This window comes from Rhineura floridana, chromosome 1 (genome assembly GCF_030035675.1).
Source record: "Rhineura floridana isolate rRhiFlo1 chromosome 1, rRhiFlo1.hap2, whole genome shotgun sequence".
Lineage (NCBI taxonomy): Eukaryota > Metazoa > Chordata > Lepidosauria > Squamata > Rhineuridae > Rhineura > Rhineura floridana.
Window position 1 is genome coordinate 24415934 of NC_084480.1, and position 14946 is coordinate 24430879.

Genomic DNA, 14946 nt, shown 5'->3' on the forward strand with positions numbered 1-14946 from the left:
AATGGACAACCTTTATTCATTTGTTGCAAGAAAATTGTTCTCCAGCCAGTATGTCCAATGTGCATGTGTTTGGGGGGGGAGTGCATGTCTTCCCACATCTGCTGCCTCCTTGGCAAGGACATTGCACTTTGCCAGCAATAGACATGGGCATCTTTCCTAATATCCAGCCAAGTGCAGGTGTGCCTGGAGGAAGTAGATTATCTGGGCCCATTTCATTCTGGCTTCAGGCCCAGTTCCAGCCTGAAACATCCATGAATGATGACCTTCATTGGGAAAGAGATGGTGGGAGTGTGACCCTGCTTGTTCTCCTCCATTTCTCAGTGGCTTTCAACAACATTGACTATAGTGTCCTTCTACAGTGACTTAGGGGGCTGGGAGCTGGAGGTAATGTGTTGCAGTGGTCCTGCTCCTACCTTCAGAGAGTAGCACTGGGGGGCTTTTGCTCAACCCCATGACTGTTAGGTTGTAGGGTCCCTTGGGGGTCTATCTATCCCCTATGCTATGAAACCATTGAAAGCTGTCATCTAGGGATCTGGAACATAGCGTCATCAGTATGATAATGACAAGCAGATCTCACTCTCCATTCCATCTGAATCAGGACAGGCTGAACATGGTGTAGGACCAGTCTCACGGTGGGTTCCAACAATTTAAAAGATGACTTTAAATACAATTTAAAAACAACCTAACATCCCAAAATAGGGTGGGTCCTAAAAATTTACTTCTCAGGTGTCAAAGGCCTGCTGGTGGTGCCTCCAATGAAGCAGTGACCAGTGACAGGGCATTCTCACTGGCAGTCCCCTGATTATGGAACTGACTCCCTAATAATATTTATCTGTCCTCATCATTATCATCATTCAACAAGAGACTGAAAATATATTTTTTTGTTCACTCAGGCATTTGGTAGCTGAAAAACAGTTGGTTTCAGCAGCTTTGAAAGTGTTGTCATGGTGGCTTCAAAACGTATTTCACGTTGTTTTAAATTCTGTGTTGTTTTATGTAGTGATGTTGTATGGCCACCCTTGGCTCCTTTTGGGAGGAGGGGCAAGGCAAAAAATCTAAACAACAGCAGCAGCAACAGCAACATCTCAAAGAAACAAGAACCAGAATCAGATGCATCTCATCTGCTTCTAAAAGGCTCATAGTTTCTGTTACCTAAGAAAAACAGAACCAACTCCTGGCTTGGGAAACTTGCATAGCCTCTTATGGATAAGAAAATGAAACAGTTGAATATTTACATTTGAAGTAGACATATCATCAATTAATCTTCTATTCATACACCCTATCTAATCCATGGATTGAAAAAACTCTTATGGGTGCTTAAGCCCTGTTATGAAAAGTTCAGTACTAGTAATCTAGAGGGAACCAGATTTAGGCAGTCATTTACGATACTGTCCCCTTCTACAGCAAAACAACAGACTATTGAGAAGATGTTTCTTATGCTCAGGGCCAGATTCAGTAGGCTTTAAGTAAGCAGAGTCTATATTAAGAAGATATACTTGGGAATGAACTCCTGTGCCACAGGGTTGCATAGCACTGCTGTTGACTTTAACAATAGCTGCTTCAGGGCTTGAGGCTAGAGTCATAAAATGACGATTTGCAATTTTACCACCCTCTGAGGAATATATGGATGTGGCTAGACCTGGCTGCTGCCATCTGATAGTAACCTAATTGTAATTCAGAAAAGGGCAACCAAAATGATCAAGGGGATGGAATGACTCCTCTACAAGGAAAGGTTGCAGCATTTGGGGCTTTTTAGTTGAGAGAAAAAGCAAGTCAGAGGCGACATGATAGAAATGTATAAAATTATGCATGGCATGGACAGAGTGGATAGAGAGAGGTTTTTCTCCCTCTCTCATAACACTAGAATTCATGGACATCCAAGAAAGCTGAATGATTCTGGACAGACAAAAGAAAGTACTTCTCCACACAGTACATAGTTAAGCTATGGAACTCACTCCCAGAGGAGGCAGTGACGACCACCGACTCCGATGTCTTTAGAAGAGGATTAGACAAATCCATGAAGGATAAGGCTATTAATGGCTACTAGCCATGATGGCTATGCTCTGCTTCCATAGTCAAAGCCGGTATGCTTCCAAATACCAGTTGCTGGAAACTGTAGGAGGGGAGAGTGCTCTTGCACTCAGGTCCTGCTTGCACATTTCCTATCGGCAACTGGTTGGCCACTGGGAGAACGGGATGCTGGCTAGGTGGGCAACTGGCCTGATCCAGCAGGGCTCTTCTCATGTACATTATGCTTTTTAATGAGTGAATTAAGCTGCAATCCTAACCCACTTACTTGAGAATTCATCTAGCTCAGTATGGTCTACACTGACTGGCAGCGGCTCTCCAGGTTTTCAGCCAGGAAATCAGCCAGCCCTGCCTGGAGATGCCAGAGATTGAACCTGGGACCTTCTACATGCAAAGCAGATGCTCTAACCGATGAGCTATGGCCCTTCCCCAACATGGGTTAATTCCTTACACTCCTGGGGAAAATGTGTCATGAATAATGGGACCGTATAATAGATCAGAAAACTTCCATCAGAATCAGAAGGCATGCATTGTTTCCTATCTCTATGGAATCTCAGAAAGATTGTATATATTACCTTCTTTTCTTTTTTTTAGCATCATCACCTGTTACGCAAATGTGAACAGGCAAGTGTCAGCTCTGACTTGCTGTATTCTTTCAAAAGCCCTGTCTTTCATCTGTGGCATTTTCTTACTGGTTTGGCTCATTGAATCAATGCAGTCAAAAGTGATGGTGTATTTTTGCTGCTGGCCTCCTGCTGTTGGGATTGTCTCTGCTACCGCTATAGGTTTTTGCAATTAAGAGAATGTACTGTAGTTTCCACTGTGATGCTTGGAAGAGTCCGTGCAGATGGTTCTGGAGAACTGTTAACAATTAACTCTCTGTCCTTCTGAGCAGAGTTCCACTTTAAGGCCAAGGTTGTATTCTTTTGCACCAAGGCAGGCTGAAGAACAATAAACCAACTGTCAGTGGCTTTTTTATCCGGACATGAGGTAACACACACAGTTATGACCAAATGCAGCCACAAGGTTTTGTCGCAATATATTTCCTGTTATGACATTATCAGAACTGGAAATCATACACAGAAGTTTCTTTATTGTGAGGCACTTGCAACCATCTGGTCATCTAAAATTCAAGAGCCATAATAAAGCTGATTCTTGCAGTGGAGAACACTGTCTGGACTTTATATTGTTGGGTTTCCCAATAAGGCATAAATTCAGGACCTGTTCAATTTTGCTTTTGAAAAAGTTATGCTTTTTTTTAAAAAAAAAGCCTGCAACCTGTGTAAAAAGAGTTCAGGTTTATATGGTATCACAAAGTACTGATCCACTGCCTTGTTACTGACAAGACAGCAGTAGAACAGGGGTAACATAAGAAAACCAATGTATTTGCATAGGTCACTTAAAAGGTCCTGGAAATAGGTAAACTACATTTGCAGAAGAGGTCAACCTTACATTACATTAGCTTTATACCAACACAGCATTCTGTTTCTGGAAGCTATACAGTTGAGAAAAACATTGCGACCTTTTCTGTATCAAGATTTGTCTGCACAAGAAGTTATAGCCTGATGAGAGCCTAACAGTAAGATCATGGCAAAATGGCTGTAACTGGGAGAAAACTGACTTAAGTTTAGAAAGGGCTACTATGCGCCTCAAGAGCGCACCCTTCAGCACTCTCAGAATCAAATATTCTGAACAGATTCAACCTAACATCAGAAATCCTAAGAGCACTTACTTGCAACAAGTGCATTTCACTGAAATCAGTTGCTTCTGAGGAACTACTTTCAGTAGAGGCTGGTGGCTTCGTTGTCAATGGGGCAGTGAATCTGCTCTGGGTTTTACTCTAAACTTTCAAGGAGCTGTCCAAAGTGCTGCCGCCTTGAAAGTTTGGACTAAAGCCCGGAGCAGATTCACTGCCCCATTGACATCAAAGCCACTGGCCTCCACTGAGTCTACTTTTAGAACTAGGATAGCAGAAAAGAAAATGGAGGCTGCTATTTGTGCACGCTATCCTAATTTATTTATTTCCTGCTTTCTTTCAGGAGCTCAGTTCCAGGTGGTTCCAGTTCTCCACTGAGGAACAGCTTCAGCAAAGGTGTTGCTTGCTTCTTTGGGACAGGCAAAACAGTCTAGATCCATTCCATGTCCCTTGTACATGAGTAGACCAGCAAGTCCATTCTATTCCAAGTCTGTGCAGGTTTTTTTGAAGGAAAAATCCTAAAAACTCTGCAGACTTTCAGCAGATTTCAAATATTTTGGAAGAACTTACAAGGTAGTCCAAGGGCTTCTGTCATTTTTTTCTTTTAAAGAACATTTTCTAGCTTCCAGCAGCTAGAAAGTGTTTGCTGAAAACTTTTGCCATGCTTGTTCAAAATGTCTGAATGAAAAGACCCTGGAAGCAGTGATAAATTATGATGTGCCACCCTTTCCTAGGTATCTGCACAAAGAAAAATATGCTACCCTCATAGGAGCACCTTGTATATACAGTAGGGTCCCGCTTCACAGCGCTTCGCTTTACAATGATTTGCTAATACAGCGGTCTCAATTAGACGCAATTAGACTAAAGCCCCACTCATGCAGCGCTTGTTCCACTTTTATGGCGTTTTTCAGGCATCACGTGCCATTCTATTCAATGGGTTCCACTTTACAGCAGTTTTCGCTTTACAGCGGGGGTCCAGAACGTAACCCGCCGTATGAGTGGGGCCCTACTGTATGTAAGTTGGAACACAACATGCCCTGGAAGGTTTCTAGACATGTAATCTAATTGGCATGTCTACATTCTGAGCCAAACATGGTCTGTCGGACGTGAACCAGGGAGGTTTGCACCAAATTGTAAAGCAAACCAAAATCCTTCCCTCTTTCCTAGCCTCGTGGCCCAGGATAGGATGCCTGTGGAATCCATTTGCTTCGTTATTAAAGCAAATTTATTTTATTTAACAAAATTTATATGCCACTTGAATGAAAAGAACTGTAAGCGCTTTACAATTTTTTAAAAAAAAATATCAACAGTTAAAACAAGTAATTAAAACCATACTTAAAACAATGAAAACAGTTACTAACTAAAAAAAAATTAAAACAGATTGATATCTATGGGTCTGACTTGATCTGCTTCTCCTAGACAAACGCAGGGAAAAGAACAAAACAAATCTGCCACCAACTCTTGTGTTCAAAGAGGGACCACCTTGTTAATGTCAGCATTGAATAAGATGCTCATGTTTAAATGCAAAAATGTGGGTGTGTTGTTTAAAAATTCACAAAATGGTTTTTTTTAAAAAAAATAATAATCATAAATTACGATTTATACAGAACAGACTCAGCCAACAGATTTGCAATGAAACAGACCAGAAACAGACTGATCTGGTCATCTCTGCCCTGCAACCCTAATGCTGCAATACTATATTGGTATTTATATTTCATTGGCAGCTTCCTAATATAAAATTCCAGCACAGTTCTAGGGAGGTATCTAGAGGTCCCTTCAGTTGGGTGTATTGCCTGTGGAACTCCAAAATGCCACTTTCCCTTTCTGCTCTCTTGTGCTCTCTCTCCTTTTTCAACTCTATGCATGAACTCCTAAATGCTAGGAGGACAGCTACTGATCAAAGCTACATTTTTAGACTTCTTAGCAAAAGATTGCATCATATACCTCTCCTGAATGGTTTGTGATGTTCCCACACAGACCATGCTACGTATGGCTTCCAGCCAAGGGAAAAAAAAGTTATTTTCTTTTTCATCCAAAAAAAGAAAGGGGAAAAGAAACTCAACTCCTGTGGTAGTCCTTAGATTGCTTTTTGATTATAGTGCTACTTTAAGCCCAAATCTTGCTGCTGTATAAAACAGATTTCAAAGGTTGCTACCAAAAATGATTTGCATTCGAGGGGGCATTAGAAATTACTAGACATACTGTGTCCCATTAACCTTTTGTGACGGTCCGTATAAAATGGGGTTTAGTTCCAAATGACTGCTTCCACTATCTGCTACTGCAAGGACTTGTTCAAGTTTCAATGAGGGCTGTGCCACAGCAGACACAACACTTTTATTCCTAACACAGCTCCATAGAGGGTGTTCTCATGGGGAAAAAGAAGGTGAAACAGCAGAGATTACAGTTCAGTGCCTCTGAACAGGCAAAAGCTCTGGTGAGGGTGTTTTCAAAAAACAAATCTTTGACACCCTGTCTGTCAAATGGTGCCTTCAGCAGCTTTAATATGCTGTCAGTGTAGAGAACGCCAAATGCAGTAGTGCAAATGTCTTGTACCCGTAAACTAGGGAAACTGACTGGCTTCAACACAGGATATTGGAAATCTCTTATTTACTGAAAGTGTCTCTAAATTTATTTATTTATTTGTTATTTTATTTATATCCCGCCCTTCCTCCCAGCAGGAGTCTCTAAAACATCTAAGTAAGAGCCCTTCAGTCACTGACTTGCAGTACAACGTTTCACTTTGGTTATCAAGGACCTGCGCATTTCTACCAAGGATTTATTAGAGAAGCGTACATTTGTCCTTAGTGTTACATTTCTTTACATTTCATGCCTAAAATCTTCACAAGATAAAACACTTGAATTTTTTCCCAGGAATTCAGAAGGCATTGGGCAGTGGAAGGGAGAGGTGGACAATTTTCTGCAACTCTTCCTCCTCCACAGCACCAATAAAATCTACCTTGGGGGTCCCCCAATCCTAAATAGCAGATTTGAGGGGACTGCGGTGGGCACAGCTGAAAATGGCCTCTCTCCCTTTTCTTGCTCTGGATGCTTTCTGTTAGCAGAGGATGGCAAATGGATACCACCAAAAAGTATACATTTCACTTTACTTTTGAGACTAAGGAGAATTTTTGTAGCCTCATAGTTGAAACAAAGTTATATAATTTAGAGCAAAAAACTGCAGCAATGGATGTTACTACCAAATTATTATTCCTTGTTCTGGACTCACCATTTTGAATCTTTAACTTGGAATTATTTCCCTTTGAATCATTTGTGTTGCATCCACAGAGCCTGTTACTTACACTCTGATGAGCTAGGCTATGTGTACAACATATACTTAAAGCACCCCCACAAAGAATCCTGGAAACTGTAGTTTTATCCTCACAGAGCTACAATTCCCAGCATGATTAAGAAACTAAAGTTCCAAGGATTCTTTGGGGAAAGGGTAAATGTGCCTTAAAGGTATGGTTTGTACAGAGCCCCAATCAGTATTCATCTCCATAAATCTAGCAGGTCTCGCCCACCACTGGAGCACTATTATTTTTGCTCAAGTCCTGTTTATAACTTTTTATATAGCTGTGGCCCCCAAGCTTTGGAATACCCTACCCCAAGAAGCCCGCTCTGCTCCATCCCTGATGGTTTTCCGGAGACTTCTGAAAAAGATCTTGTTCCGGAGAGCCTTTGGGAGGGACTGAAGGTAGAGCCTGACACTGATTTTATGCTTTCTATGTTAATTTTTACCTCAGTAGTCCCTTCAGTACCACTCCCTATATATGCATATATGTGTGTATGTGTGTGTATATTATTTTATTTATTTTAATTGCATTTTATGTATTTTAATTTATTTTAATGTTTTTGTAATTTTTGTTGTGTACAATTTTATTATGTACAGGCTCAGTTTTGTTGTAAGCCACCCTGAGTACCCTATTATAGGGTAGAAGGGCGGGATAGAAATATTTTAAATAAATAAATAAACTGAAGCCTGCATAGAGCACAGGAAAGGAACACCTGCAGCCACAGCTATAGATGGGTTGCAGAGCCAGCCAGGCAAGCTCAGTTGCCTAAAGTATATATAGATATTTTTCATCAGGTGACTCACAAACGGAATAAAATAAATACAGAAGTAATAGAGAAGAGCACACAGTTTGGTGTCAGAACCTGGGACAGCGACTATGGAAGCTGGGGTCAGGCTAGGGCGAATCAGGAGAGCCTAGGACAAAGAGCAGATAGCCTAGTAGAGGGGCTCCCAAACTGTGGTCCACAGACCACCAGTGGTCTGTAAGCTTCATTCAGGTGGTCTATGGCATGTCCACATTAAATATTTGTGTTGATTTTACCTGTATTTGTATTGCTTCTTTAATTTTTTATATTGTACTTTATTGTATTACAATTTGCATTCTGTGGAATGCAAATCATAATACAATAAAACACAAGATAGGAAATAAAGAAATACAATTAAAAATCATGCAACATCTAGCACAGTGCATTACAATTGCTAGAATAGGCAGAACAATTGTCAAGGGGTCCACCAAGACCGTCAGCAATTTTCAAGTGGTCTGTGTGGGGGGGAAGTTTGGGAACCACTGATCTAGTATATTACTCCGGCACTGACATGAACTCTAGTGAGAGTGGAAGTACTCCTGCAGGGCGGTCTGTGTTCTAGGCCCTGCCTCCCTGGGGGACATCAATCCTCAGTTAAAGGGATGCTTTGTTTTTGCAGCTTGCCCTTGAACGAAGGGGCATGTTTCCTACTGTCCCTGGGATTGGCATGGTGGTGAAAGTGGAAGGCACAAAGCAGAGGGAGGTTCTGGAGAGGAATCATCACTATCAAATAATAACATTGGTAAGAAAACACTCTTGGGAGCCAGAGGGTGAAAGGAGCACAGTCCCCAGGGACTGGGGGCAGAGAGCTGTGTCTTCCCTTCATCTGAGGAAGGCTCTGCCAGAGGGGTTGCCTCAGTGGCTGCTTCCTGAGATGCTCCATAGAATCATAGAATAGTAGAGCTGGAAGGGGCCTATAAGGCCAGCAAGTCCAACCCCCTGCACAATGCAGGAATCCAAATCAAAGCATTCCCAACAGATAGCTGCCCAGCTGCCCCTTTAATGCCTCCAGTGTCAGAGAGCCCTCTACCTCTCTAGGTAATTGGTTCCATTGACGTATGGCTCTAATAGTTAGGAAGTTTTTCCTGATGTTCAGTCGAAATCTGGCTTCCTGCAACTTGAGCCCATTATTCCGTGTCCTGCACTCTGGGACGACCGAGAAGAGATCCCGGCCCTCCTCTATGTGACAACCTTTCATGTACTTGAAGAGTGCTATCATATCTCCCCTCAGTCCTCTTCTCCAGGCTAAACATATCCAGTTCTTTTAGTCTCTCCTCATAAGGCTTTGTTTCCAGTCCCCTGATCATCCTTGTTGCCCTCCTCTGAACCTGTTCCAGTTTGTCTGCATCCTTCTTGAAGTGCAGAGACCAGAACTGGACGCAGTATCCACACGCAGAGAGAGATTTCCTCAGGTTTGTTATGCCCTCCTCTGATGCAGCACTAACTGCGCCTGAGTCTGGATCATGGGCCATGGCAGCAGTATTAGATACTTAAGCCCTAATGCTGATATTTCTGGGTTCAAAATAGTCATGAGGGCAAAAGAGCTCTTTCTCTGGGATATTTTGGTAAACTGCAAGATGTTTCTGTAACACAGTGAAGGAAGTAAAATGCAAATCCCAGAAATTATATCTGGGAGACCCTGTTGTGTTTTTTCAGGTGATGTAACTTCTTCAGTTTTGACAGGTCCTGCATTTTCCCATTGCGCCCTTACATGAGCAGACATAAATATACCTTAAGCACACCTTAACTAATATAAAGGGAGAGACAGGAAAATACAGAGGCCATTAGGAAAGAAGGGGAAATAAAATTATACTGGCAAAATAGGACGTCTCCGATTTGGTCAGAGAGCCTGTCCAAGATAACAGAATAAGTTCACTCTGATCCTTTGCAACAGGATCCAGACAGATCTATAGAGAAAGTAGTGAGCAAGAGTCTCAAGCAGAGGGAGGGATTCATGGCATGGGTTAAGTTCTCCAGCATCAGCCATCAACACAAGTGGGAAAGAATGCGGTTTGTTGATTGACTGCAATACATTGTTTGATAAAGTGAGGACAGGACAGGGAGCAAGAGGATAAATTGGTTCACTACCGGAGTGGCTTTTGAGATAACTCAGGGAAACATGGAGATAAAAGGAAAATGAAGAAAGGCTTGGTACAGAAAAGCATTAAGTGTTACGGAATTTATTCCTCCACTACTTCATCAATTAAAAGCTCCATGATGAACAAGAGAGAGAAAGACAAAAAGAAATCTGTTTCAGGTGACTGTGAACAAACAGAAGGAACAATTTTCTTTTGCAAAGTTTTTTTTTTAAGTCTACCAGAAAAAGAGTTCTGAAAAACCAACTGTGAACACTCAGACAATTTGGTCCAATTCAGAAAAGGCCACATTGTCACCTCTGATTTAATTAGAAGAATGTTTTCATGATGGTACAAGCTCTAGTCTCATAATCAGGCACTTACATAATCATCATCACTTATTCCTTGTTTCTGAACAGAACTTTTCACCTCCATGGCAAACTTCTCAAATTCGGGTTTCACTGTCCTCAGTAGTGTGACTGTATGGAGGGATGAGTACGCTTGCTTTGCTTCAAGGTCATATTTGTCTCCTCTCTTCCATGAGCCATTTCCTAAGGGAGAAATAAAAATATTTACAATTCCAAGCCAGTTACCATAAAGAGCTCATTTTCCCCTTTCCTGCTGCTGTGTTCCCCATTTGTTGTTGGGGATAGCCAGAAATTTGAAATGTTATCCTGCTAACACAGTGTGGACACTCTATGAGCACAATCCATCCATATCTAAGTACTTTTAAATCATACTGATATCTATGGGAGCATTAAGCACATGACCCAGTCACTCCTGCTGAAATGAAAAGGTCTTGAAACTGCTTAACTGTGGGTGGATTAACAAGGATTTTAAAAAACAAATGGCTACACACTGTACTACAGGAAGGGTAGCACACTGTTTTGGTGGGTGAGATGTGTGACAAAAGCCTGACACTCTTTGCAGGAAGGTCAGGACAAAAATGAAATGAAAACAAGCATATCTCTTGGGACAAAAAAAAGGGGGGGGAGGAAAAGGAAAAGGATTTTACCAAAAGCAATAACAGCCCACACTGGCATTACAGACATCAGAGTGCCAGGGCACAACTGCTACAATCTCCTCCCTAGCAACCAAATTTTTACATTTGGAAATTAGCACCAATTAATATGAAAAAATCAGCGGAAAAAAAGAGAGGAAAACAGAAAAGAAACAACTCTGTTTCTACCCATTGGACAGAGGCAGGGAGTGGGGTGGGGGAGTGGTGGTGGCTCTGATTATTGTGGTGATTACTTTTCACAATTTGGACGATAGTGTCTTTTTTTTAAAAAAAAGCTTATGTTTAATTAATTGTTATTGAAATCCATTGATAGTTTTTATTGTAAGTCACCTTGAAGCTCCAGTACGTGGCGATGAATAAACTAAGAAAAGCCTCTGCATCATCTCTCTGCCTCCAATCTAATGGGAGTCTACGACTGTGTTTGAATGAACGTATCTTTGTTTAATCAGTCAAGAAATGAATGAGTCTTCTGCCTGTACACATAGCCCCTGCTCTCTTAATGTGAGCCAGCAAACAAACCAGGAGATCTTCAATTAACAAGTTTTCTTTTTTGTTCAAAATAGAAACTATGGTTAACAGCTTCATAACAAACCAGGCCCTTAAAATCATAGGGGTGGAAGGAACCTTGGAGGTCAAGGAGACCAACCCCTTGCACAATGCAGTATGTGCAAGGCAGAATGCAACCACCACATCCAAAAAGATGGCTATCCAGCCTCTGCTTAAGGAATCTCCACTAAAAGAGAAGCATCACCATCTGAGGCAGGCTGTTCCATTCTTAAATAGCTCTTCTTGTTCAAACGCTTCTCCTCATTTCTAGCCAAACTCTGCTGACCTACAATTTTCATTCATAAGTTCTAGTCTTGCCCTCAGGAGCTAGAGAGGACAAGAATTAAAACTATAATTTGAAGTTGGGTTAATTTCTTGTTCTGCAGCAATTAACCCAATGCAATAGTACTCTATAACTCACTTTGCCTTTTTTGTGCTTTTTGTGTTTCCTTCATTGTACTTTGTGACTTTTTATTGTGAATTGCCCTGAGATATGTGTTACAAAGGACAGTATACAAGTATTCTCCTACATAAACAAACAGTAAAACACACTAGTGTGACTCTGTTGAAATCTGTGCCACCCATCCTCATTAGACTGGTAGTTTCTAGCTACAGGCATACGTACAAACACTGGTGTGTTCAACGTTTTGTGGCTAATAGTGTTGCAATTGCTGAACAATAATAATATCTGTCTCAGGCTTTCATCCTGTTTGTGTGTGACGCCACTAATCCTATTTAGTTTTGTGCATTCAGTCACCCGGTAATGAGCGTGTTGAGAGATTGCAAGACTTTTTAATCACAGACACACAGAGAATCCAACATGTGTGTTATGTTTTACAGCACGTACAATATGAGAGAAGGTCTATGGAACAAATTGGCACAGCGAACGCTGGATAATCTTGCACAATTCTCCCCCCCACACACACACACACAAAGAGATTTTTTTTTATCATTTTGGCTGTGATTCACCAGTCAATTAGGCTGAGAAAAATCAACTGATATAGTTCAACTTGCTTCCTTGGAATAATCTCAAATGAGACTAAGCACTGAAGTCAAGCCTTGAAAACTGTACATTAAAATTAGCTTGCAAGAGCCACAAACCTCACACACGCTTGCTTAGCTGGCCCTCTCTCCTACATTCAAGCATGCTAGTCTAAGAGTACCTTTGCAAGATGTTCTGCTATTGCAGCTGAGCTTGTTATCTGCCTAAATCCCAACTCAAATTGCATTGTGGTATCATAACACTGAACGACATGACTAAAAGAAAAGGGTTTTCTGACCCCTTTCTCATGCCACACTCTGCTCAGGCATCATGGTGCAAGGTGACCATAGTAAAGAGTACGGCCCAAAGCAAGAAAGTGGCCGACAGAATAGTTGAAGTCTGAGCCTGAGGTTAGGTTACGTATTGCTTCTCACAGCGAAAAATCCCAAAGCAATTTGAAATGGAAATGGACTGCCTCCCAGTCAATCCCGACTTATGGTGACCCTATGAATAGGGTTTTCATGGTAAGCGGTATTCAGAGGGGGTTTACCATTGCCTCCCTCTGAGGCTGAGAGGCAGTGACTGGCTCAAGGTCACCCAGTCAGCTTCATGGCTGTGTGGGGATTCGAACCCTGGTCTCCCAAGTCGTAGTCCAGCACCTTAACCACTACACCACACTGGGTTTCTCAAAGCGATTTACAACAAGAATAAAATGCAAGGGTAAAAATGCAAAAACATATTAAACACATAATCACAATAAAAACAGCCAATCGTTAGTGCTGCGCTAACGCTCAGGAAAACAAACACGTACCAAAGTGGTATCACAGTTTGTGCCAGGTGGGGTTCCCTGGGGAAAGCATTCCACAGACTGGGAGTTACTACAGAAAAGGCCAGTATATATGGTATAAACGGTAGTGATTTTCTCCCACAGCTTGTCAGTTCTGAAAAAAAATCCTTGCTGTTCATGAGTAGCCTGTGCTATTTTCAACGGCTGCTCCAACATCTGCTAGCATATGGATCAAATTGCCCATGATATAGCTTGGCTGTCCTACTTGTTTCATTATACTGTGAAGGTGGCTAGAATGACAAGTTTAAACATGGGGGATACATATTCAAATCTATACTGGCTTGGCTTATGAAACGCACTCGTGGTCCCAGACAAGTTTCTCTCTCTCAAAGTAAGCTATCTCACAGGGTTGTTGTGGGGCTCAAATTCTGCTCTGAACTCTTTGAAGACAGTGGGAAACAAATGTAACAAATAAATAAAAGGCCATCTATTATATATCGTTTTGCATATATTATTCTAGCTGCTGTTAGTATCCTAGGATAACATATGGGGGGGGAAGCAGAGGCAAGTGAGTATACCTTCTATCAAAGAAAGGTATGAGAAGGTTTGAGAATTTGCTGCATTGGTAAAAATAACATTATCTGAGGAGTAAAAAAACACACAACAGGGACAAGATATTTTTATGAGGAAATAGATAAACTTATTAAACGTAACAGGATCAGGAAATGTATCTCAAACATAGATTTTGGATTCACAGTATTTTGAATGTAAATACAGAGATGGCTGCTGATTTATATAATGTTTATTTGATTCTGCCTATAGTTCTTTTTTGTCATATATTTCTCTTTATATTCCTATAATGACTTTTTAAAAAAGCCATTAGATTTTTCTTCTTTTAATTTCAAAATCTAAATGGATGCTAAGCATGGGGAGAGACAACGGCATTATTTTAAGATGTATAGGGGCCTGCTTACAGACTAAAGTCATCTTTAAAATGTTACTGTATTTATATAAGGTCTAGAACCCACCAGAGGAAAGAAACCACATTACCGTATGATGAACTGTTGAAGAGTTCAATATTGAAGAAAGCATAGTCTCCATTGGTCATTCCTTGCCGATGCACAGCCAACATGATGCTCCTTATTGCGTCACTGCTGGCACACATGATCACAACTGGTGAAAATAAATGGAAAGCACAGATAAAAAGCCATTCCTCAAACTACCGGGAAAAGAGTGTCACACTTTATGCACAGCTGGAGACAATGACATAAACTGTCTTCAGCTGCTTTTTGAAAAATGGAAATGGACTGCCTTCAAGTCGATCCCGACTTATGGCTACCCTATGAATAGGGTTTTCATGGTAAGCGGTATGCAGAGGGGGTTTACCATTGCCTCCCTCTGAGGCTAGTCCTCCGCAGCTGGCCAGGGCCTGCTCAGCTTGCCACAGCTGCACAAGCCAGCCCCTTCCTTGTCCGCAACTGCCAGCTGGGGGGCAACTGGGCTCCTTGGGACTATGCAGCTTGCCCATGGCTGCACAGGTGGCAGGGCATGTAACCCCTGAGCCACTCCCTGTGGGGGTGATCTTTAGCTGGCCCTTTACACCCAGGAGACACGAGCGGGGATTTGAACTCACAGACTCTGGACTCCCAGCGAGGTTGTCCTCCCCACTGTGCTATACCAGCTGTAGCTGCTTTTTAAACTCATGGATATAAA

At 41.7% G+C, this 14946-nt stretch overlaps 1 protein-coding gene across 2 annotated transcripts in view; it reads right to left on the reverse strand.

Moving 5' to 3' along the window:
- NPR3 (natriuretic peptide receptor 3) overlaps window positions 1-14946 on the reverse strand; it is an 81048-nt gene that overhangs the window by 43422 nt on the left and 22680 nt on the right. For both annotated transcript variants that reach the window (XM_061615878.1, XM_061615868.1), the window contains exons 2-3: window positions 14284-14406; window positions 10282-10448 (exon numbers count right to left, since the gene is read on the reverse strand). In XM_061615878.1, coding sequence (XP_061471862.1) covers window positions 10282-10448; window positions 14284-14406 — 290 coding nt within the window. The remainder of the gene's footprint in view (window positions 1-10281; window positions 10449-14283; window positions 14407-14946) is intronic.